This window comes from Lampris incognitus, chromosome 14 (genome assembly GCF_029633865.1).
Source record: "Lampris incognitus isolate fLamInc1 chromosome 14, fLamInc1.hap2, whole genome shotgun sequence".
NCBI classification, from domain to species: Eukaryota; Metazoa; Chordata; class Actinopteri; order Lampriformes; family Lampridae; genus Lampris; species Lampris incognitus.
In genome coordinates this window covers 31624361-31648592 of record NC_079224.1, presented here as the reverse complement: position 1 = coordinate 31648592, position 24232 = coordinate 31624361, and the positions used below count along the sequence as shown (strand labels likewise).

The 24232-nt window shown below is 43.6% G+C and overlaps 1 protein-coding gene across 1 annotated transcript in view; it reads left to right on the top strand.

The window, feature by feature from the left end:
- brinp2 (bone morphogenetic protein/retinoic acid inducible neural-specific 2) overlaps window positions 1-24232 on the top strand; it is a 177703-nt gene that overhangs the window by 149852 nt on the left and 3619 nt on the right. The window contains exon 6 of the mRNA XM_056293300.1: window positions 18015-18237. Within this exon, the coding sequence (XP_056149275.1) occupies window positions 18015-18237 (223 nt within the window). The remainder of the gene's footprint in view (window positions 1-18014; window positions 18238-24232) is intronic.

The following is a 24232-nucleotide window of genomic DNA, read 5'->3' as shown; positions in this document are numbered from 1 at the left end:
TGAGTATATTTAAAGACAGCTCGGAGTATATTCAGCTATATTTCTCCACCCCCGCACATGGTATGTAAACTGGGCATCTTTTATCGGGGTACAGCCGCAACCGGGCCTCTTAATATCTCCTCTTCGCTATGAACCTAGCGAGAAACCACAGTGGACTGTATAATATTGCTCTCTATGGGCTTTGCGCGGCCAATTTCTCTCCGTCTTGTCCTCAAACTCACACCTTTATGTATTAAGAGGTAGAACAGATGTGGGCTGTTACGCCTCCTGACCAACCTTGGACGAGGAAGGAGATGGTACTCCTAGTTGAGATTGATCTTCTTTACGACTTGGTAGATGCTGAAGGTACCACAGCGAAGCGGTCCCCCCCCCCCCCCCCCCGGTACAATTACCCACAAGAGTCCAATAAACTCAGACCCCGATACTATTGCTTCGCCGATATACTGCGCAAAGCGGGGACATATTGGTTTCCAGGGCAAAACTAGTTCAGACAGGAAAAAAAGTGATTTCCATTCCTCACTTAGACTTATGAGTTGGAAGAGATTCACCGGCGGATGTGTTGGAGAGGTTAAACGTCACATCCGTCGTGTTGCCGTGACTGTGTTTGCATGTGATTCTGTCTATTACCTAAATCCATCTTTGTGTGTGTGTGTGTGTGTGTGTGTGTGTGTGTGTGTGTGTGTGTGTGTGTGTGTGTGTGTGTGTGTGTGTGTGTGTCTAGCATGTTTATTCCATTTCACACAGCTTTATTTCATGCAAGTTGTGTAGCGTGAGCACACATTACTTCCTGTCCTCTGGATTTACAGTAGAGACTTGTTATTCCTCAGCCTGGTAAGCTATTTCCCCCACACAGCGAGGACTAGCAGAGATATATGCGTAATCAATTCAGGAGTCTGCCTTTTTTCCGAAAGCTAGAAATGTGTGTGATTTTAAATAATTAGTTGCGAAAGAGCTCAAATTCAGTGCGGGGGGGGGCAGCTGGTTTACTTTGTGCTTAACAGGAGTAACAAAATAGGACAGCAATATGATAAAACACAACTTACAACTACTAGATTTCATAGGGTCAGAACACGTCTTGGAAAAGTCTGGAAAAATCTGTCATGGTCCTTTTTCCTCCACCAGTATGTGGGTGATAGATAAATAGTGAATGTATATTTTCTATGTGGTTTTATTCACAGTAGAGTCACAGAGTAGTATAGTATAGTATAATTTAGGATATTATAGTATAGTAAGGTGACAGGCATGGGTGCATGTCCATGAATACTGGGATGGCATCCAGTGCTTTACCTTTGCCCCAATCCATAAGGTTAGTTGTCGTGTCATGAAGGGCATCCGACGTAAAATTTTGCCAAATCAGTATGTGCATTGACAAGCCCATACCAGATCAGTCAAGGCTCCATACCGGATCAGTCAAGGGCCGGTTTAACAACGACCACCATTGGTGCTGTGCCCTCACAGGGTACCGATGAAAACTATAAATAAAATCTGCTGTGGCAACTCCTGAAAAATGGAATAAGCCGAAAGAAGAAGAAGATAGCATAGTATAATTTAGGATAGTATAGTGTAGTATAATTTAGGATCGGTTAGTATAGTTTAGGACATTATAGTATAGTATAGGATAGTTTACTCTAGTATAATTTAGGATAGTATTGTGTAGTACAGTGTAGTAAAGTATAATGTAGGTTAGTATAGTATAATTTATGATAGCATTGTATAGTATAGTATAGTATAATTTAGGATAGCATTGTATAGTATAATTTATATGATAGCATTGTATAGTATAGTATAATTTATGATAGCATTGTATAGTATAGTATAGTATAATTTAGGATAGCGTTGTATAGTATAGTATAGTAAAATTTAGGACAGTATTGTATAATATATTCTTAGATTCAGGAACAGTTTATCTCAAGTGGAAGGAGCTTTGCTTTCTTCCTGAAAGACTAATTACTTAAAACATGTTTAGGAAAACTGACAGTCTTGAGGGGATTATGGGCTAATCTGAAAACAAAAGGCTACTTTCTAAAGAAGCAAATATAATTGGAGAGTGAGTTTATAGTATATAGAAAGAACTCATTGTTGGCTCAAAAACTGTTCAATCAAAACAATTTCTGTTTTCTAATTAGCCTATCTTAGTCCGCTATGATTGGATTTGCTTTCTTTCTTCTTTTTTTAAATTGTTGGTTATGGGTGAAAAGGCAATCAAATCTTAGCGAGGCAAAGTAGCATTTCATTTTGGTGGAGGATATTCACCTTTCTGCATCCATTAATGTCCTTAGAGAGCTCAGAGTTCAGGAAACGTTGTTCTCAAACAGTAGCGACACTGTCAGCGCTGACATTTAGACTTTTTCATCACACTGATAACTGAAAGACAAAATTACCTCTGAAAAATGTTCACCCTGGATGTGGTTTTACCCTGATGTCCATCCTAGATTAAAAAAAAATAAAAAAATTAATGCAACATCCAGGTAGCGTCGCGGTTTATTCCATTGCCTACCAACACAGGGAACGCCAGTTCGAATCCCCATGTTACCTCGGGCTTGGTCAGGTGTCCCTACAGACACAATTGACTGTGTCTGTGGGTGGGAAGCCAGATGTGGGTATGTCACCTGGTCGCTGCACTAACACCTCCTCTTGTCGGTCGGGGTGCCTGTTCGGAGGGGATGGAGAACTGAGGGGAATAGCGTGATCCTCCCACGTGCTACGTCCCCCTGGCGAAACTCCTCACTGTCAGGTGAAAAGAAGCGGCTGGTGACTCCACATGTATCGGAGGAGGCATGTGGTAGTCTGCAGCCCTCTCCGAATCGGCAGAGGGGGTGGAGCAGCGACTAGGACGGCTCGAAAGAGTGGGGTAATTGGCCAAGTACAATTGGAGGAGAAGGGGGGGGCAAAAAAAGAAGAAATAAGTGTATATCTTGGTATATTTATGAACTTTCAAAGAGGACATTTGCACTAAACAGTTATGCAAAATACAACTTCACTGTTTGTGTTGCAGGTTTAATTTGCCTGGGAAGTACAACTAGTCATATTAGTCCATGGGCCAGAGCCCAAAATTTCCTATTTCGGTACACTCAAGGTGGCAAAACTTACTTATAATTTTTGAAAGGATCCATGTCTGTAGATGATATTTTGGTATGATAACCATTCCTGAGTGGCAGCTGTATCACAGTTATCAGCTCATGAAGTTAACCACCCCCTAAAGTAAATTGCATTTTAGACGCTGGTGCATATCCTGGTTTAGCCTCATGGTCAGGACATTTTTCAATGTTCTATAATATTGTCTTTGGTATCATTTTAAAGGGGACCTTCTTAGCTTTCATTCAAGCCCTGTTGTGGATATTTCTCACAAATATAGAGGTCACTTGAGCTCTTCAACCCGTCAATAACACACATCTTTCTGCAATGTTCGCCTAAACTATATACTTTCTTTTAGCCCTGTGGCATCTAGGAATATCAGGGCCACAAAACACAAAAACTGGAATACTCACAGGACTGTAAAGATTCAGGAAATGTATAATATACCCATACTATTTCATTGTGTGAGGTGATTGTGAACCTTAAATTAGAAGGGCATTATTACTAAGAAACTAACTAGACCAAAGCCAGTTAGTCCATGGGTCAGACCAGATATCGATATCACCGAAGGTGACACAACTTCACTGGTGCCATTTTATTTGGTACACTAACAGAAGTAAAATAATACATGATAACCTTTCCAAATGAGCAGCTATTTCATTTTTCTTTCAGGAAACCTGTTTCTGTGCCTCTCACGATTGTGTATTTGCCCAGATTTTTACAAATATAGCATTTCAACACCCCTGGTACTGATTAGCCTAGCTTAAACTCTGGGACAGTTCTTAGTTGGCCAACAACCAAGGATAACCAGTACTGTGTACTTCCATTCATTGTGCTAAGCTAGGCTAACGTGCAGCCAGATAGCTTTCTACTAAACACATATAGAGGAAACTGGTATCTATCTTCTTGTCTCACTCTGGAGAAGATTGTAAGCTAATTTCCCATAATGTTAGCATGTTCTTTTAATGTATATGTTAATATGATTAGTTAAAGTGGCTACGAGGAACTTTCATCTTGTGTTGATTTTAGCGGCCTCATGTGGACAAAATACAGCTGTTGCATAGCAACTAGGTAATGTATCTATTTGTGGCAATGTAAGATAAATAATGGTAATATGACGCTGGTGAAGCAAAGTAAACTTTGTTTTAGTAGTGTTCATACACCTAAGTTACATGTATTTGTTTGTATGTGGCAGGTGAAAACTGACTGAATATGGCCACTGGTGAACAAGCAAGTTTTTACCCAATACCAAAGCGCCCACGGGTGGAGTGCGTTATCCACTGTTCTGATGATACAGATAAGCTGGTTTCACTACAAAGTGTCGACTCATGGAGAACTCTGCTCAGGGCAGCTCAGATACGAAATCATGCACCAGTTTTGAAACTGGCAAAAGACATTCCTGAGGGACAGATTCCAGCAATCTACTACCACAGAAAGTGTCGCAGTATCTTCACTATGAAGCAAATTCTTGATGGCCTCCTTGCAAAAGAAAAGAAAAGTTGTGTCTCTGCTGAAGAGAAACAATCTAAGAGAGTAGCTCGACATGCTCCAAGTACATCTAGGACTTATGATGCAGAGTGCATATTTTGTCAGAAAAACAGCAAATATTCCAAGAGACAGAATACGAGAGAAGTACTGGTGCAGTGTCGAGAACTGCGAGCTGATGCAAAGATCAGGAGTGCAGCCACAAAGAAAAGGGACAGCAGAATCCTTGCCATTGTGAGTAGAGACCTTGTAGCAGCTGAAGGGCACTACCACAGGTCATGCTATAGACTTTACACCAAAGAAGAGGTTTCCAAAGGAGAGGTTGCCAGCAATGAAGATGATGATGCTGCAGCCCAGTATGAAGCTGCTGTGAATAAGGCATACAATGAGCTGTTCCTCTTCATCAGGATGGAGCTTTTTGGCAATCCTCAAGTGATGACAATGACTGATCTCTCTTCTAGACTGGTAGCTTCAATGAACTCCCAAGGCATTGCTCAAGTCAAGGAATCAACCAAGAAGCACATAAGGCGAAACCTGGAGAGTGAGTTTGCTGGAGCCTTGCAGATATTCCCTGATGAGAAAGGAAAATTCCTCCTCTATCCCGATAACTTGTCCATGAGGGAACTTGCCAAAGAAAATCAGTCTCTCAAAAGGGAGCTGCAGACCCTGAAAAGTGTCAGTGCACAAGATGTTATAGCCAAAGCAGCCATCAAATTGAGAGCAGACATTAAAAGTCAAGATGTTCCTCAAACCTGGCCGCCTGAAGTCAAACCAGAAGCAGAATGTCCTACCATTCCAGAGTCGCTCATTATCTTCCTGTACTCTCTACTCATAGGCTCAAATGATCCTGATCATGCATCCCAGAGAGTGCAGTGCCTTCTGCAGTCATTTGGCCATGACATAGTATATGCAGTGACATGTGGAAATACCAAGCCTTCCAAGCACATTGTTCTGCCATTCAGTGTCAAATCGTTGACAGGAAATGTAGAGTTGATAAACATCCTCAACCGACTTGGTCACAGTGTGTCCTATTCACAGATGGAAGAGATCAACACTGCCCTGTGTCTCCAGAAACTCTCATCATCAGGGAGTGGCATTGCCCTTCCAGCTAACATCCATCCTGGCATATTCACAACTTTAGCCTGGCACAATATCGACCGTCTTGAAGAAACTGTCAGTGGTGAGGGAACATCTCACAGAGTCAATGGGATTGCTGTGCAAGCAAAGCCAGTCAACCCACTTCCTGTCCAACCCATGCCCACTGTTCCCAAAACAAAGAAGAGAAGCGCTGATGGACCCCGACCAATGTTACCAACTTACAATGCTGGACAACGGGTAGGGCCACCACAAAGCAAAAAGTCAGATGCCGATACTGCAGCCAATACTAAGCTTGCCAGAGAGAAAAACTTTCTTTGGGTCCTAGCACGCATGTCACAACAAGAAGAACAGTCAGTCAGCAGCTGGACAGGCTTCAACATCCTGACTCGAGGAGAGATGACGGTCATCCCCGACAATATAGGCTATCTGCCTACCATCAATGCTCCAGCGACACAAATGTCTACTGTCAACGAGGTGCTTAACCAGTCACTGAGCATCATGCAGTGCTTAGGCCTGAGGAAGATTGTCTGTGTCTTTGACCAAGCCCTGTATGCGAAGGCTGTCGAGATCACATGGAAACACCATGACAAGTTCCATGATATCATCGTTAGGCTTGGGGTATTCCACACCATCTGCACACTGCTGGCAATAATAGGAAAGCGTTTCCAAGATGCTGGACTCAAAGACCTCTGCATTGAGTCTGGCATGATTGCAGAAGGCTCAATTGCTGGTGTTATGGATGGCCGCAAGTACAACAGGGCAGTGCGACTACACAAGCTCCTGTATGAGGCTCTCATGCAACTGACCTTGAATGGTTTCCTGTCCTGGTTGGAAGAAACTCACAGGAATGACATGGTTCACCTGAATGAGACACTGAAGACCATTGACAGCCTTAGGAAAGAAGTCTCACAACATGCTTTGAAGGAGGTCCTCGAGAACAGCTCTTGTACACGCATCATGGATCTATTTGAAGTCTACCATGAGTTCCTTAGAGGTGGAAACGGCAGCCTCTCGAACTTCTGGATGTCCTATTTGGACATGGTTGAAATCTTGTTGGGGCTCATCCGAGCATCCAGAGAGGGAGACTGGATGCTACACTTGGCTAGCATTCGAGCAATGATCCCATGGTGCTTTGCTTATGACAGGATGAATTATGCACGCTACCTCCCCTACTACTACGCCCAGATGTCTGAGCTGCCCATCACACACCCAGATGTGTACACAGAATTCATGGAAGGAGGCTTCTCAGTCCAACTGGGCTCCACCAATCCCTTTGGCCGAATCCCTGTTGACCAAGCTATAGAAGAAACGGTGAACAAAGACACCCAAACAGCTGGAGGGACAAAGGGATTCAGCTTGAAGCCAGGAGCTGTGACCAAATATTATCTCACAGCTGAGTATAGAAGCATGTACCTCAGACAGCTGAGAGACCTGACAGGTCAAGGCAGGTGCAAATGGTCTCATCCAGATCTACAGAGTCCAAGGATCAAGAGAGATGAAGCAGATGTCCAGTCTCTCATGGACCTTATGGAGAATAACTGGCTCAATCCTATGTCCCCTGATGAGATTGATTTGGTTAGCTTCTCCACTGGCAACATGGCTCCACCTGATGTGACCATAGATCTCTTGAGAGCTCTTGAGAAAGGAGAAGAGGCCTACCAAGCATTCCAGCAAACAAGGTTAGATGCAGACCCACCACCTGTGAAATTCCACGACAAGATGACCAAGCAAAGTCTGAAAACATTCTCCAATGTCAGCGCAAAACAAGCTCATGGAAAGAAAGCACAGGATGTGGTTCTGAAGGCATATAGAAACCTTTTCAGTCACATGATCCTGGTGGCTGAAAGCAGGAAGGTGAATCTGAAGGATGTCCTTGCCTACCCATTGGGCCCACTACCATGGGCACTGGCAAATGCTGATGGGTCCTTACGAAAAACAAACAAGGCTGCACTTGCCAGAGAGCTTGAAAAGAATGTATCTCCTGCAGAAGACATCCCAATCCCATCTACTTCCATCATTGATGGGATGAGCCTGGTCCAAAAAATGAATGGCAACAACAAAACCTTTGCACAGGTGGCAGAGTCAGCCTTGACCCAGGTCCTCCATGAGGGAGCACAGAGTGGGAGGATTGATGTTGTTTATGATGTCTATCACCAGACTTCGATCAAAGATGCTGAACGACTGAACCGGGGTGGAGACATCACTCTCCAGTACAAGAATCTTGCAGGGGGACACCACGTCCAGCAGTGGAGAAAGTCTCATCAAGTTTCTGGTGGAAGAGTGGAAACTCCCACGATACAGAGCTATGCTGCATGGCAAGGTGTTGTACATGACCTGTGAGGAAACCTGCTACAAGTTGACAGAAGATGGGTGAGGAAGCAGCAGAACTGTACTCCACACATGAAGAAGCTGACACCCGTCTGCTCCTGCATGCATTGTATGCAGCAAATGCGGGCTCAAAGTCAGTTATCATCACAGCTGAGGACACTGATGTCATGGTGCTTTGTCTTGGCTTCCAGAAGGACATCACCTGTCCCATCTACCAGAAGTGTGGGACTCAGAACCGCACACGGTTTGTCGACATCACCAAACTGGCAAGTTCACTTGGAGACAGCATCTGTGACAGCCTAATTGGCTTACATGCCTTCACAGGCTGCGACACTGTCAGTGCATTCGCTGGTCGAGGGAAGCTGAATGCCCTGAAGATAGTGAGAAAGCACACTTCCTGCCAAGAGACTTTTAGTCAACTGGGACAGACATGGAATGTGAGTGATGAGCTGTTCCAGAAAATTGAGCAGTTCACCTGTCGGATGTATGTTGCTAATAGCAGCACTGCTGAGGTGAACAAACTGCGTTACCAGCTCTTCTGCACCAAAAGGGGAGAGGTTGAGTCCAGCCAGCTGCCACCATGTAGAGACTGTCTCTTTATGCATGTTCAACGAGCCAACTATCAGGCAGCAATATGGAAGTGCTGTCTGCAGGCTAACCCTGTGGTGCCAAGCCCTACTGAGTATGGATGGACAGACGATGAAGGCAAGCTGGCCATTTACTGGATGCGCTCCCCACCTGCACCAGATGTGGTCTTGGAAATGCTAACATGCAAGTGTGTGCATTCATGCAAAATGCCAAGCTGCATGTGCCTGTCAAATGGACTTCCATGCACAGACATGTGCAGGTTACAGACCTGCAGTAACCAAAAACAGCAGGATGGTCCAGAACTGGACTTTGAACTTGGGGAGTCAGATGATGAGAGAAACGAGCAGTTTGATGAATGACAGTGTGATGATTCTGATGGTATTACTGTGGTAGTAGTCTATTGATGCACAGGATGTTGATTCTGGACTTGGTTACCCAGAGCTTGATAACAATAATGTAACCATATTCACATATACCCATTACCCTACCCATTACCATTACATATACCCACTAATGATATGGGATTACATGTATCATTGACTAAGTATATGTCAATGTTGTTTAAAATATTAAAATAGTTCATTACCTCACTATGGTATTCCTTTTTATCATGTATTTTGATTGTGTATTTAAACAAATGTATAGAGACCAGTTTGTGACCTAACTGGCTTTGGTCTAGTTCTCATTTAAGGCTCACAATCACCTCACACAATGGAATAGTATGGGTATATTATACATTTCCTGAATCTTTACAGTCCTGTGAGTATTCCAGTGTTTGTGTTTTGTGTCCCTGATATTCCTAGATGCCACAGGGCTAAAAGAAAGTATATAGTTTAGGCGAAAATTGCAGAAAGATGTGTGTTATTGACGGGTTGAAGAGCTCAAGTGACCTCTATATTTGTGAGAAATATCCACAACAGGGCTTGAATGAAAGCTAAGAAGGTCCCCTTTAAAATGATACCAAAGACAATATTATAGAACATTGAAAAATGTCCTGACCATGAGGCTAAACCAGGATATGCACCAGCGTCTAAAATGCAATTTACTTTAGGGGGTGGTTAACTTCATGAGCTGATAACTGTGATACAGCTGCCACTCAGGAATGGTTATCATACCAAAATATCATCTACAGACATGGATCCTTTCAAAAATTATAAGTAAGTTTTGCCACCTTGAGTGTACCGAAATATCGTCTGGCCCATGGACTATATGTAATATTATGTGATTGGGGCAGCAAGCAGTTCAGATGTACAGCAGGTCGTCTGGTAGCTGGAGGGTTGCAGTTCGATCCTCAACCCTTCCTTGCAAAAATGCCGAGGGGTCCCTGAGCAAGACACCTAACCCCTAACTATTCCAGATGAGCTGGTTGTCACCTTGCATGGCTAATACCGCCATCGCTGTATGAGTGTGTATGTGTGTGTATGTGTGTGTGGGTATGTGTGCGTGGGCAAATGTGAGGTGTTAATTGTAAAGTGCTTTGGATAAAAGCGCTCTATGAATGCAGTCCATTTAATATTTGCAAAAAGTGATTAAAGCCTACTCTTAATGCACAGGAAATATGAAGAATGCCAAACATGATGTCACGCTTGCTAAGTAAAGTGTCAGCTATGCTCAAGATAGATGGCGCCTTTTAATGCTAGACACTGAAGTGATGGTGATAACAGCCTTCTCAGACAGCTCTGTTCCCTCTGTTTTCTGCTCCGTCTACTCCAAGTCACTACATATCTTGCAATACTGCCGTAATAGATGAGTGGAGAATAATGACGCCCCCACCTGACCACGTTGCAGCTCCAATCCCAGCGATTGTCTTGTTTTCAACTTAATTAAAAGTGCTGAAGAAGAGCGGAGGACTATTGTCATCGAGCAGACTCGTAGGGACTAAGGAGATTTAGGGAGACGATGTTTGCTGAGATGTAACTGACAGACAGTGTGGTGAGAAAATAAGCAACGCGCATCTTAAGAAGAAAGGGGACTTACTGAATGCTGTATGTTTGTGTATATAAGACAGGCAGTCACACTGCAAACAAATCCATCTGAATTCTTGTCAGTGACATTTTGGGCATTTTTTACGGGACACAGTCTTCCAGTATGCATGATATCGTAGAATAATCCTTGCAGCGCACCGACAAAGAAACCCTATCCAGATAAAATAAAAAGCCCACTGCCAGTTGTTTTTCTAGAGAACACCAGGCTGTGCTGTTATAAATCTGTGTACCTATTTCGTCAGTGGAACCATTACCTAATCCCATAAATTGAATCTAAATGTGACAGGGTTGAGTGTGTGATTTCAGGCATGTCATTGGGGTTATCAAATGGGAACCTTTCTTCAGCAATGTTTCACTGATTTAGGCCCTTATGAGGCTAAATGGTTCATTCCGCCATCCTGGAAACATCTCCCACTATACCCACTCTCTGCAGACTCAATATAGGGATAGTGCCAATTCAAATGAAGGCTTTTATAACTAACATCTTCAGAATATTTACTATGTTACTAGAGAGAGAGAGATGGATGTTTGCAGGTAATGTGCACACGTGCTGGTTGCAGTGCTGTGGCATGACACCCTAATAGGAGTAGGGGGGTAGATATGCACATCCTACATAAATGCAGATGTACTACCGAAACACACAACCACAAACCAGCTCTCTCCAGACATATTGTCCGAGCCAAGGACTCTTGTCACAATACACATGGCTTTATTATTTATCCCCCCCCCCTTTTCTCCCCAGTTTTACCCAGCCCATTGCTCCACTCTTCCGAGCCATCCCGGTCTCTGCTCCACCCCCTCTGCCGATCCGGGGAGGGCTGCAGACTACCACATGCCTCCACTGATACATGTGGAGTCGCCAGCTGCTTCTTTTCACCTGACAGTGAGGAGTTTTGCCAGGGGGACGTAGCGCGTGGGGGGATCACGCTATTCCCCCCAGTTCCCCCCCCCAAACAGGCCCCCTGACCAACCAGAGGAGGTGCTAGTGCAGCAACCAGAACAGACACCCATATCCAGCTTCCCACCTGCTGACATTGCCAATTGTGTCTGTAGGGATGCCCGACCAAGCCGCAGGCAACACGGGGATTCGAACCACCAATCCTCGTGTTGGTAGGCAATGAAATGGATGGCTAACAATACACATGGCTTTAGATATAGTCAACATGTGCCTACGTAACATAAGAACCAGTGTCCTCACCCACCCACTGAATAGGATTCTGGGAAGATTAATACAAATCATTAGTACAGCACATATAATTAATCAAATCTCCATATTCCCACAGCTCTCCAGCCAGGTTTCACCCACTGACCTTGCTTTTACCTGGCAAACGTTGCTGCCTCCACCCGTCTATGTATTTGGTCTACTGCCATTTTCTATTTTCTCTGAAATTTGCACTGCATTTTTGCACCAGCCCTACAATATTCCCTATGTCTCATCTCTGTCAATGCCTTTTTTAGTTTTTATTTTAACAAATGCCCAGATTAATCAATATTGACAGATTAACACCAGGCATAAGCTCCCCACATTGAACAAATATTGTTTAAAAAAAAACTGGTAAACCCTTTTATCAGTAAAGCATTTTGAATTTCATAAGCTAGAGCTCCAACTTTTTTAATATTCCACGTCCTTGTTGTGGAGTTAAATGAGCAGGCCTCAGCCAGCCAGTCACTTAGCTGTCTTTCCTGCCTGATGATGTCATGAATCACTAACACAACCGGGAGACTAAGATTCTGGGGCCACGCGGTCGCCCATTATGGAAAATAACCCCCTGGCCCCTTTTTCTGATAGATTTTGAGTGAGCCAAATTGTCCATAAATTTGAAGCATAGTGTCATAAACGTCAGGGAAAAGGAGGAAAACAGACAGACAAATTCCTCCAGCGTGATGGCAGTACTAATGATCACTAAGAGAGCAGGGGAGAGAAAAAAGGGGTGGGGGCAGGGCAGAGAGAGAGAAAACACAAAAGAGGGAGTGCTGCAAAGGGGGATCTGAAGACAGTCGGGGAGAGTAAGATGTTTGTAGACAGGGTGAAAGAGAGAGAGAGAGAGAGAGAGAGAGAGAGAGAGAGAGAGAGAGAGAGAGAGAGAGAGGTGGGGGGAGACTATGTGTGTGGGTGGGTGAAAGAAAGGAATGAGTGCTCGCTGACACATTCTTGTACTTGGGGGCATTTTATCTCGCTTGCTAATGGTCATTCTAAGACATACTGTGCAGATCTCTCCTGCAGCTGCACATGGCAAAGCCTGATAGGCGGCAGCAGTCTCTGCTAGCTCGCACTTCTCCAGTGATATAAATGGGTGATGTAGCATTTAGGTTAGCAAAACCAAAATAAAAATATCCACCCCTACAACAGAATCTGCACACAACATTGCAATGAGCTGAAATGGTTTAACCAACATCAATGTGTGAGTCTGCGTAATTTTGATCCAGAATCAAACAGAGGTAGTGTTAATGTTGCTGGTGGGACCCTACATAGCACGAGAAACTTAAATTTGTTTTTAAACGGTTAATTTCACAAGTAATACATTTACAATTATAGGGTGTACAGCTCTGATTATCCCTTTGAGTAATATGACTAATAATAATAATAATAATAATAATAATAATATAGGGGGTGTCCGGGTAGAATGGCAGTCTATTCCGTTGCCTACCAACATGGGGATCACCAGTTTTAATCCCCGTGTTACCTCCGGCTTGGTCTGGCATCCCTACAGACACAATTGGCCGTGTCTGTGGGTGGGAAGCCAGATGTGGGTATGTGTCCTGGTCGCTGCACTAACGCCTCCTCTAGTCGGTCGGGGTGCCTGTTCGGAGGGGAGGGGGAACTGGGGGGAATAGCGTGATCCTCCCACGTGCTACGTCCCCCTGGCAAAACTCCTCACTGTCAGGTGAAAAGAAGCGGCAGGTGACTCCACATGAATCAGAGGAGGCCTGTGGTAGTCTGCAGCCCTCCCCGGACCGGCAGAGGGGGTGGAACAACAACCGGGACGGCTCGTAAGAATGGAGTAATTGGCCGGATACAATTGGAGAGAAAGGGTGAATTTTAAAAATAAATAAATAATATAGCTGTATGTTTGAAATTGAAGTGCCACTGTTTCTTGTGTTTGTTTTAATCATTACATTTATCTGAGTCAAAAATGAAAAAGCTTTACTCTTTAAAATCGTTCTCTTTTCTGCTACTTTCCACCCATATAATTTCATCCACCTACGTAGTGAGGCGGTGACACGACCACAACACCACAGGGGACAGTGTTTGTGGAAAATCAATGGATGTAAACAATGCATCGAGTATTTATATTCATAAACACCAGAAAACCATGTGAACAAGAAATGGTGTTCAAACCAAAGGAGGCGGTCAACCCCCATGGAGCTTTTCAGGCCCATGGATACAACTCTATACCACAGGCCCCCCGATCTCCTCTGTTACCTGCTACCCCAACACACAGCATCATATTAAGCTGCTTCTTTTGCTGCCAGCCACGTTTAAAAACCTGTTCTGGTCATGATGAAACTCAAAGAAAAACCAAAGCCATGGCTAGACCAACTATGCAGACTTTGAGAGTGTGTCCTTGAGAGTGTGTGATTTATTAGACAAAACGTTCCAAGTAAGAGGGGTGTCCAGGTAGTGTAGTGGTGTATTCCGTTGCCTACGAACACTGGGATCATCAGTTTGAATCCCCGTGTTACCTCCGGTTTGGTCAGACGTCCCTACAGACACAATTGGCCGTGGCTGCAGGTGGGAAGCCAGATGTGAGTATGTGTCCTAGTCGCTGCACTAGTGCCTCCTCTGGTCGCTCGGCCTGTTCAGAAGGGAGGGGGAACTGTGGGGAATGGTGTGATCCTCCCATGTGCTACGTCCCCCCTAGTGAAACTGCTCACTGTCAGGTGAAAAGAAGCGGCTGGTGACTCCACATGTATTGGAGAATGCATGTGGTAGTCTGCATCCCTCCCCGGATTGGCAGAGGGGTTGGACCGGTGACCGGGGCGGCTCGGAAGAGTGGGGTAATTGGCCGGATACAACTGGGGAGAAAAAGGGGGGAAAATCCAAAAATAAAAAAATGTTCCAATTAAGAAAATCCTCTCCACCAAAAAAGGCAACAGGATTTCCAAGGTGGGCTTATCTTCCTAAGCCTGGAACGCCCCACCACCATCCGCCAAGATATGCCAAAGCCATAAAAGAGCCAGCTCCAACACCACGGTCCCTCTTTACTATCCTATCTGTCAAATAAAAGACTCAGCACTATCATCAGTCAGTCTCCTTATCAACAACAGCTGGAACATCTCAATACATATTTGTCATTTTCATAGTTGCTTTTTTTCCTCTGTTTCAGCGGATAACATGGTCTCTATCACAACTTGATGATGTGCGCTTCCTAATCGCACCCATTGCCAATTTAAAATTTAATCACTGACACTAATTTATTAGGTCATGCCAGCAAATAACTGTTTTCTCCTCCCAAGAACTTGAAAAATCTGAGGACAACTTGGTTATCATACAACATTAGCTGCAATTTAACTCTGATATCTTTTCTGTTTTCCTCAATATACCAATTATATCGTATCTTTTCAGGTATGGTTTTGGACTGTGATTTAGTAGATTGGCAGATAGTTCATTTCAAACAACAAAGGCGTATGTCGGTGCACAATTATATTCCAGTACAGTTGCATTGCACAGTAAAGTTGAGAAGTAATGAGTTTTCTAAGCATCATAACAGCAATCTCTCAGCTGGAAAACCAAAGGCAAGTTCTGCCAATCCTGAAAATAGTGAATGCTGTGGCAACTGCTGTAAAAATTCTCCATTATGCGTCTCCTTCAATTTCAGCTTATTTTGCTCCCAAACACTGTAAAGTAAATCTCATATGAATAAACGTGCCTCGCAACAGCTTGAAGAGACACTTGCTTTGAGCAATAGGGAAAGTAGGTTGGTTATGCATGCAGTGCATGTGGTAAAAGGATTCACATTTGAAATAGCAGCATTTCTATCCTGCTAACAGCTTGTCTGTCTTCATTCTCTTTGCAAACCCTGAATTCTACCCAGCCGGCTCATTGCAGCTATTACAACTTGGAGAAGCAGGGAGGGAATCGTGACCTGGGTGGTAAAAACAGATGAACCGGCGTGCATACCAGGGAGGCTGGTTGTAGGGAGGCAGGCCTGTTGAAAGAGGAGAGAGAACAACTAAAGAAATATGTACAGCATGAGATGCAGAAAAACAAGGGACAAAACAATGAAAAACGGACAGAAATGCAGGGAGAACAGTCAAGACAGCAAGTGTAAAGAAGAGAAAAGAGAGAGGCGGGACGGAGTGAGACAGAAGGAAAGGGTGACAGTCTATTGTGTCAATGGGGATCACTGAACACTGTAATAGGCTTGAGTCTCGACACTTCAGTCCAGCACAGGTCAGATCAGGTCAAATTTCCTCATCGTCGCCCTGCCAAAAACAGCACAGGGGAATATGAGTCTCCAACAGGCACAGAAAACAACTCAAGAAGGTCTCAGTAAGTTGGCTACAGGAGAAATAGAAGTGATATGGCCAGGTTTCCCTTTGTAATGGACCAAAATTGTTTTAATACTAAAACGCTTTTGGGGAAGCACAGCCCAGAGCTGTTGGTTTTCTTCTGTGTTCAAATTATTCTGAATGTAATATACTACAGTGAACGCAAGCTTTTTATGTCAAAGACACCGCCACCATTTATCTGGACAGCTAAAATGATCGCCACTTGCTCAGGACAGTTAGATAAATGTCCATTTGCCTTGGCTAAGTAAGTTATTAATGTTGGCTAAGAAACTACCCAGTTGACATCACAGGGGTATTTTGTATTCAAATAATACATCAAAACCAAGTATATGGTTCGACCGGTTATGGGCAATGTTCGAAACTGTGACCAATTTGTTATAAGGATAGTCAGTGGTAGTGTCTATAATGTGAATTTATGAATATTAAATGTTAATCTGCAATTTGCTGTAGTGGTGCCAGTAATATTTGTTGTTAAAGTGTACTGAAGTAGCATATCACATGACATGGTGATGCTACGTTCAAGTAAAAAAAAAGAAAAGAAAAGAAAAAGGCTATAAATGCAGTTGCAAAAACAATATTTTCCACTTGCATCATGGAATGCTTGAATTGAAAGAGAACTCGATATAATTTAAGTATATCTATTGTAATTATCTGTTAACTCCCCCTGCTCTTTCATATGTTTCTATCTGCAGATGTCTCTTGTTTTTCTAAGACACTCTGTATTGACAGGCAAATTAACAAAAAATGGATTGCGGCCACTGATAGCACCATGAATTATGCATCACTTGCAACAGCTATCTGCCCCGTCTCAAGGTCCGACTCACAAAAAAATATTGTGCTAATGATACTGCAGCGCAAACACACCCATAAAGTTTTGCAGCTGAGGGCAATTTTCCATGTGGCAAAGTATAAATGGTGGCTTTGCACCAATAACACAGTAGGCAGGTTCAACGTCATCAAGTATGGAAAGAATTATTTGACCTGGCAACTTATATCTGTGATTGATTTTGGTCTCAGTGAAATCAAAAAGTGATATTCTCCTGCAAAATATCTGCTCATGAGCACACCTGGCATGACGATGTCTTCCCCTGGCTACAATCACTGCTGCCATGATCACTGGAAAGTCTGGGCATCAGTTACCACCAACTCTCTGACAACGCTAATAATTTTCCCTCTAATTGCATGTGGCTATTAGCGCTGGTGTTTGTGAATTGGACTTTTTGCAATGAGGCTCATTTGCATAGAAAGGGGCCAATTTTGCGCTAAATATATGCATAATACCTAATTTAAATATGTGCAAATAGCACCAAAGCACCAAGACACTATTTGCTTGGCAGTGCAGTTAGTGGGGCATTTCACCCTTTGCAGGTGCTTTGAGAATTACAGTTTCTTCTTGTCTTATTTGTGCAGGCTTAGCAGTCACAAAAATTGTGCAATCCTTTTGTGTATTCGCCTATAGTGCTTTGTCAGAGTAATTGTTATTTGGGGTGCTTTAACTGTGTTCTCTCCCTCATGCCTCTCAACGCTCGGGCGACCAATCGTGTAATTTCAATGACGTTATTGGTCAACTGATCCAGCAGGCCAATGTCAAACATGATCATTTGGTCAGTCAGTCAGCGACGTTTGTGTTCATAGGGTTACCCCTCTGGTCCTGTCCAGCCAACATACAACCCACCTTATCAGTCAGTCATTATCCGTGCACACCAGACAGGATATAATAAACAGAGAGGGGAATAGGTTTTTAGTGCCTACAAAGGTATTGTTTAATTATAATTGCCTGAAAAAGACTAATGTTGTTCTAATTTCTATTTCCTTTCGCTCATGTTCCTCTCTTTATCCCCTACTCCCTCCGTCCCTCACCTCTTTTCTCTGTCTTTACCTCCTTAATCCGTCTTTCTACCTTTTTCCCCATTCACCCTACCACCTGTCTGTTTTTCTCAGACGAATTCAAAGCCTTCCTGAAGCGCTTGCCCACCGACCGGTTCTTGAATGTGTCGACAATTTCGAAGTTTTGGATGGCCGATCTGCCCCTTCAGAAGCGTTACACCCAACTGGAGTCCAGCACTGCCATGGTCTTGGGAAAAGCCCAGAAAATTATCAGGAAACTGTTCACCCTGAGCAAACGCTGTCCCAAACAGCCCCACATCAGTCTGCCCCGTGAGAGGTAGGTCATGCTGCCATGTTTAGACAAACAAAAAGAAAAAGGGGTCATTTGGACACTCTGGTGGCACAGTGGACAAATACGCCAGCTTCCCACCACCACTTTTCATGGTTCAGACCCCCTGGTGTTGACTTCGGCTTGGCCGGGCATCACAGTGAACACAATTGGCTTTGATCCTGGTTGGTAGTAAGATGGTAGCATTACTGTGTTCCACCATTGCAATATAACTCTGTTGTTGACATTTCAGGGCTCTCAGACTATATCCAAATCCATTTATTTTTAGCCTATGGCAAAAATTAATAGGGTTTTTGGGTCCTTTTTTTCCAGTCATTCTGCGTTAAAAATATATTGAGTCTTAAAAGTACAAATGACATATGATGAGCTTATTACATGTTTTGACATGTTAGTGAATTTTTAAGAATGGTTTTGCTAACAACTGTGGTGCGGATGTTCTGTCACCTGGCTGCGAGAGGGATCACCAGTAGCCTACTGCATACACCATGAGTAGATGTCATGGGCAAACACATCTTATCAATAACCCGGCAATAGCTAGCATGTTCTTAATGCAGCTTCAAAACCAACCAAAATCCACCTTCAACCAATCTAGAAATGCATAAGACAGCAACCCCCCAAAACAAAATCAGAGTCAATATTAGCATTGGGCATACTTTAAAGCTGCTCCTCCTGTACTGCAGTTTTTCACTCATTATTTATCAGTCTCAGGTTAATTTTTATGCCCTTATATGACCACCATGGGCAAATGAGACCATCAGTGAGAAGATTATATATTGCTAGTTTCAAATGCTTGTCTCCAGATCAGATTCTCTGCAAAATCTGATGAAATGATTTTCGGCACACAGACGGTATACAATGCCACAATTAGAAATACATTACCTCATCACTATATAACTTACAGCTGTGTTTCCTAAAACACCACAACATCTCTCACTCTTCTCTTTAAAACAGATGCATGAGCCACCAGAGGGTGAATGTCTGTGAAACACCACCGCTTTAGTCCACAGCACCTCACAAAGTCGACAAAAATTCATTCAAAATTCAAAAGTCATCATGGCAGCTTTAAAGCACCCCTATTCATTTTGATCGCAGACTGAAACAGGGCTGAATCCAGAATCCCTTTTTTGGACATTTGGCTCTGGGCAAATGAGCCTCCACGTCCATTATGTCCCCCCAGAGAAAGTGAAAGGTTAAGAGAAACGGTTGGTGACTCCTTGTGTTTTGCAGACACAAATGGAGGTCTGCACCCTCCCCAACCACTGTGGGAGCTGTGCAATGCTGGGATCTTAGGAGAACGGGCAATTTAACATGCCAAATTTGGATGAAAAAGGGAAGAAATTTGTTAAAAAAAGGGAACTATTTGATAATGATAGTTTTTCATTAGTGAAATATTCGGCAGCTGTTTGTTACTGACTCATCAAAGCCATAGACTTGCAAACAGCTGGCCATTTGAGAGGTACATCAGGAGCACCCAGAGCAATCTGTCTGGAAAGAGCTCTGCCTTTGAAATTAACCCAATCTGAATAATCACACACAGGAAGATTTGGCTGAGTAGCGCAGTACCTCCTTTTAGTAGATTTCTGTTAAACCATTTAATTTTAGACTGCTATCAAGCCAAATTCCTGGAAAGGGTTGTGCCAGTCATTCGAAAAGCTGTGACTGTAAAATTGTTGGTAAGTTATTTGCAATAACTAGTTAGCTGGAAGTGTCTTTATGCATGCTCAATAATCCAGGTAAGAAAACCACAGAAAGTTGAATGAGTTCATCTGGATACAACGTTTATGGAGAGAAACGTTTCCTCACTCATCTAGGTGACCTCTTCAGTTTTCGGTCCTTATGCCACTGTATTGTTTGTAAAGGTGGGGATACCTGCAGCCAGTTGAGACCAAAGATGAGTGATGAAACGTTTCCCTCTCAATAAACGTTGTGTCCAGATGAACTGATTCAACTTTCTGTGATAGTTAGCTGGAAACTTATGATTTACTAATTTGGGTTGTACTGCTCATACATGGTGATTGTTGTAGCTCGTAAAACTTTAGTAATGTTTACATCATTTGCTAAGCAAACATCTTGGCATGTGATCAATGAAGAACCGCCTTCTGCTAAATATTTTCCGTTTTCTAATAAAAGTTCCAAATGGTCGAAGCTGGCCTTTGATATGTTTGTTGTTGTTATTAGTGTTGTTGTAACAAGGTCTGTTGCTGTTGTTTTGATAAAACGTTACAGTTCTGTTAGCTAACGCCAATAACTAAACCTCCTAATTGGTATGTGTAAGAACATGGTAAAAACTTGGGGTGTCCGGGTGGTGTAGCGGTCTATTCCATTTCCTATCAACACGAGGATCACCGGTTCGAATCCCCGTGTTACCTCCAGCTTGGTTGGGTGTCCCCACAGACATAATTGTCCGTGTCTGCGGGTGGGAAGTCGGATGTGGGTATGTGTCCTGGACACTGCACTAGTGCCTCCTCTGGTCGGTTGGGGCGCCTATTTGGGGGGAGGGGGAACTGGGGGGAACAGTGTGATCCTCCCACGCGCTATGTCCCCCTGGTGAAACTCCTCACTGTCAGGTGAAAAGAAGCGACTGGCAACTCCACATGTATCGGAGAAGGCATGTAGTAGTCTTCAGCCCTCCCCGGATTGGCAGGTGGAGCAGTGACTGGGACAGCTCAGAAGAGTGGGGTAATTGGCCAAGTACAATTGGGAGAAAAAGGGGGAAAAATACAACAACAAAAAAAAGAATTTAGTAAAAACTAGTAAATGGTGCAACCTGTTTTTATTTGGTGTGTGTAAATTCTCACATGGTAAAAAACTTATGGGACACCTAGACTCAATAAGGACTTAGACATGCTTGGTGCAAACCAGGCCCTGATATCTGGGTTGACTTTGGTACTCAAAACTTTTTAACCTGCTAATTAATGGCCAGAACTTGTAGCGATATTTAGCCAATTAATTGTAAACTGGGTGGCACGGTGGCGCAGTGGTTAGCGTGGTCGCCTCACAACAAGAAGGCTCTGGGTTCAAGCCCTGGTGTAGTCCAACTTTGGGGGTTGCCCTGGGTTGTCCTCTGTGTGGAGTCTGCATGTTCTCCTCGTGTCTGTGTGGGTGTGCTCCGGGTTCTCCTGTTTCCTTCCACAGTCCAAAGATGTGTAAGTCAGGTGAATCAGCCATACTAATTTGCCCGTAGGTATGAATGTGTGTGTATGTCAGCCCTGTGTGATGGCCTGGTGGCCTGTCCAGGGTGTCTCCCCGCCTGCCGCCCAATGACTGCTGGGATAGGCTCCAGCATCCCCGCGACCCTGAGAGCAGGATAAGCGGGTTGGATAATGGATGGATGCATTGTAAATTGCAAGTACCAGAATGAGTCACATGCACCTTCACAAATATGTCCCACTTGGGGTGTCCTACAATATTAGCAACCAAGCAGTGTTTATACACCAACACAGCATTAAAACAGGACTAGAGTGAATTCTGTCAGTGCAACACTTCCTTTTCATAACTACATTATAAGAGTTTATTTTATCTAGAAATTAATGAAGTTCTCCAGAGGGAGCTTCAGATCCGAAATATGTTATTTTAGTTCTGTTGAACTTGGTAAAATATTCCCATCATGCTCATTCTCTGAGACGCTATTTAGTAATGTGACATGCTGTTAGCTTTGTTCGATCATTGTCTGGGGACTAGCTCTATTCTCCTGGTGGTGAATTCAACACCTGGGATTGATTACTGAGCAAAATACCCCTGCATGCTTACACTGTTTTACACTCAAACATCATTACATGGCAATTTGGCTCCTGCGCCTTGGGGAAAAACCTAGAGAGGCCTGTGAAAGGCAGATGTTGAGAGAGAAAGAGAAAGGTGCGACAATAGGGGAGGACATGCAACAGATATTAAGTGTTCAAGGGAAAATGGAGATTGGAGGAACGAGGAACAGACGCGATGATAGGAGAGTCGGTGCAAAACAAAGTGAGAGTGAGAGAAAGGTTGAAGTGTCTCATTCCTTGTTAAAGATGCCTTTGTGAGGCGAGGTGTGTCGCATTGTGGCACACTGCAATCAAGTGCTCTCACAAACTGACAGCTTTGCACTTGTTTACAGAGGACTTGAATTTCCCCCGACAGCCCCTTCACCCAAACCATCCGTCCATCTCTGTTTCTTTTTCTTCTCTCTCTCGGCTTTCCCCTGTCTTTGTTGCTCTCCGTCTGTCACCTTTGTCACTCCTTGTTCGCCCACTGTCTCCTTTGCCCCCCCCCCTCTGTGTCTTTCTCTCCACTATGTCACTCAGACTCCAAATCCAGTTTATACAAGCAACAACGAGCTATCAGAAGCTGCTCAGCTGCAAAGCTTTCTCTCCTGCGCAAATCCATTTGTTTTATCATCATTCATTTTTGTCTATTTATGCAGGCCTGGGGAAAAGGAAACGCCGGAGAATTTGGGCAATGTTGTGTGTGATTTCCTGAGGTTAGCCTGCGGATAGAATTTCTGCAAAGCCAATTTTCAGTCTGAAGTTTCTGCTGATGTTACTGAAGCAAAGTGGATGGTAATTTATGTATGGCTGCTTTTTCATCTCAATGCTGGTCATGCCTCAACTTACCCCCCCCCAAATGCTGCCTCCAACCGCCACCACCACAGCCCCCGACCCCTACTTAACCACACCCCAACATGCCAGCGTGCACACGCACACACACACACACACACACACACACACACACACACACACACACACACACACACACACACACACACACACGCCAGAGTCAGGCTGCCATTGATAAATAGTCTCATCTATAAATAATAAAGCGCAGGCTGGAAATTAGGTTTCCACATATGGAAAATGAGATGAATATAGAATAAACAGTCACGCATTATGGCGCTTCATTAAAAATATGTAATGATTAACTTTGAACTTCTGTCTTACACTTTTTTACTTTACTTTTTTTTTACCTCCCAGATAGTGACTTTTTTTTTCTTCAAAATTTCAGGACAGATTTGCTTACTTGTTGAGAATATTGGAGGGACGGAGGAGCAGGAGGAGGAGAAGGTGGAGGTGGGGGGTGTTGGGTATCCAGCTAAGCTCCGATTCACTTGCATCGCAATAGAAAACATATAGGACCAAGCAACAGGCTAATCAAGATTTTTTTTCCACTCTTCATTTATGGATTATTAATTTGAGAACTCAGCAGTTGGTTGAAAAATATATACCAGAGTTATGGTTATCACACTATTTTGTCTCTATGTTGAGAAAGTTCCCACGTATCAGGCATCATTCCCTCTATCACAGAAAAAGGGGGCTGCATGCAACATAAATTAATAGGAGTATTTATGAAATTTAACTGAATCCTTGGTCAGCAAGAGTAGTTACAAAGGTGGTTGTAAAAAATGTCTATGTCAGGGTTTCCTGCAGGCCAGGAGATCCCCAAGGGTTCCTGAAGGTGTTAATGAGGCAGAAATATAAGAAACCCCCTGGGTTGCACCATCTTTCGGCATTTTTTAGTTTTAGAAAAAAAGGTGGTAAGGGGAAATATGCCGAGAGGACAAATGGCTGACACATCACAAGGTCAAACCGTATGCAGTCATTTAGGATGAGACAGAAAATGTTAATAGTCATTTGCTGAGGTTAAAATTGCATTCACTTGGGGTCGAGAGAAAGATGAGATCAGAAACCTGCTTATAAAAAGATTACATTAGGTTTTAATTCAAGGTATGGTGCTGGGATTTGGTCTTTACTTTTAGCAGCACAGATCTCATCAGCAGGCAAAAGATGAAATAATAAGAAACCGTGGACATGATAAGATCAGACCTGTGCATCAAAGAGTTGAACGGTGGATCTTCTGAACTGCGTTAATCCACCCATACAGAGCATGTGGGTAAGGACAGCCTGTCAGGAACTGTCAGCAGAAACACGTCCTTGTAGGCTGAACTAAAAGCAGCAAGCGTGTGAAGGGCTTTGCTCCTACCCTCTGTAAGGCTTCTGTAAGTAGGCCGATA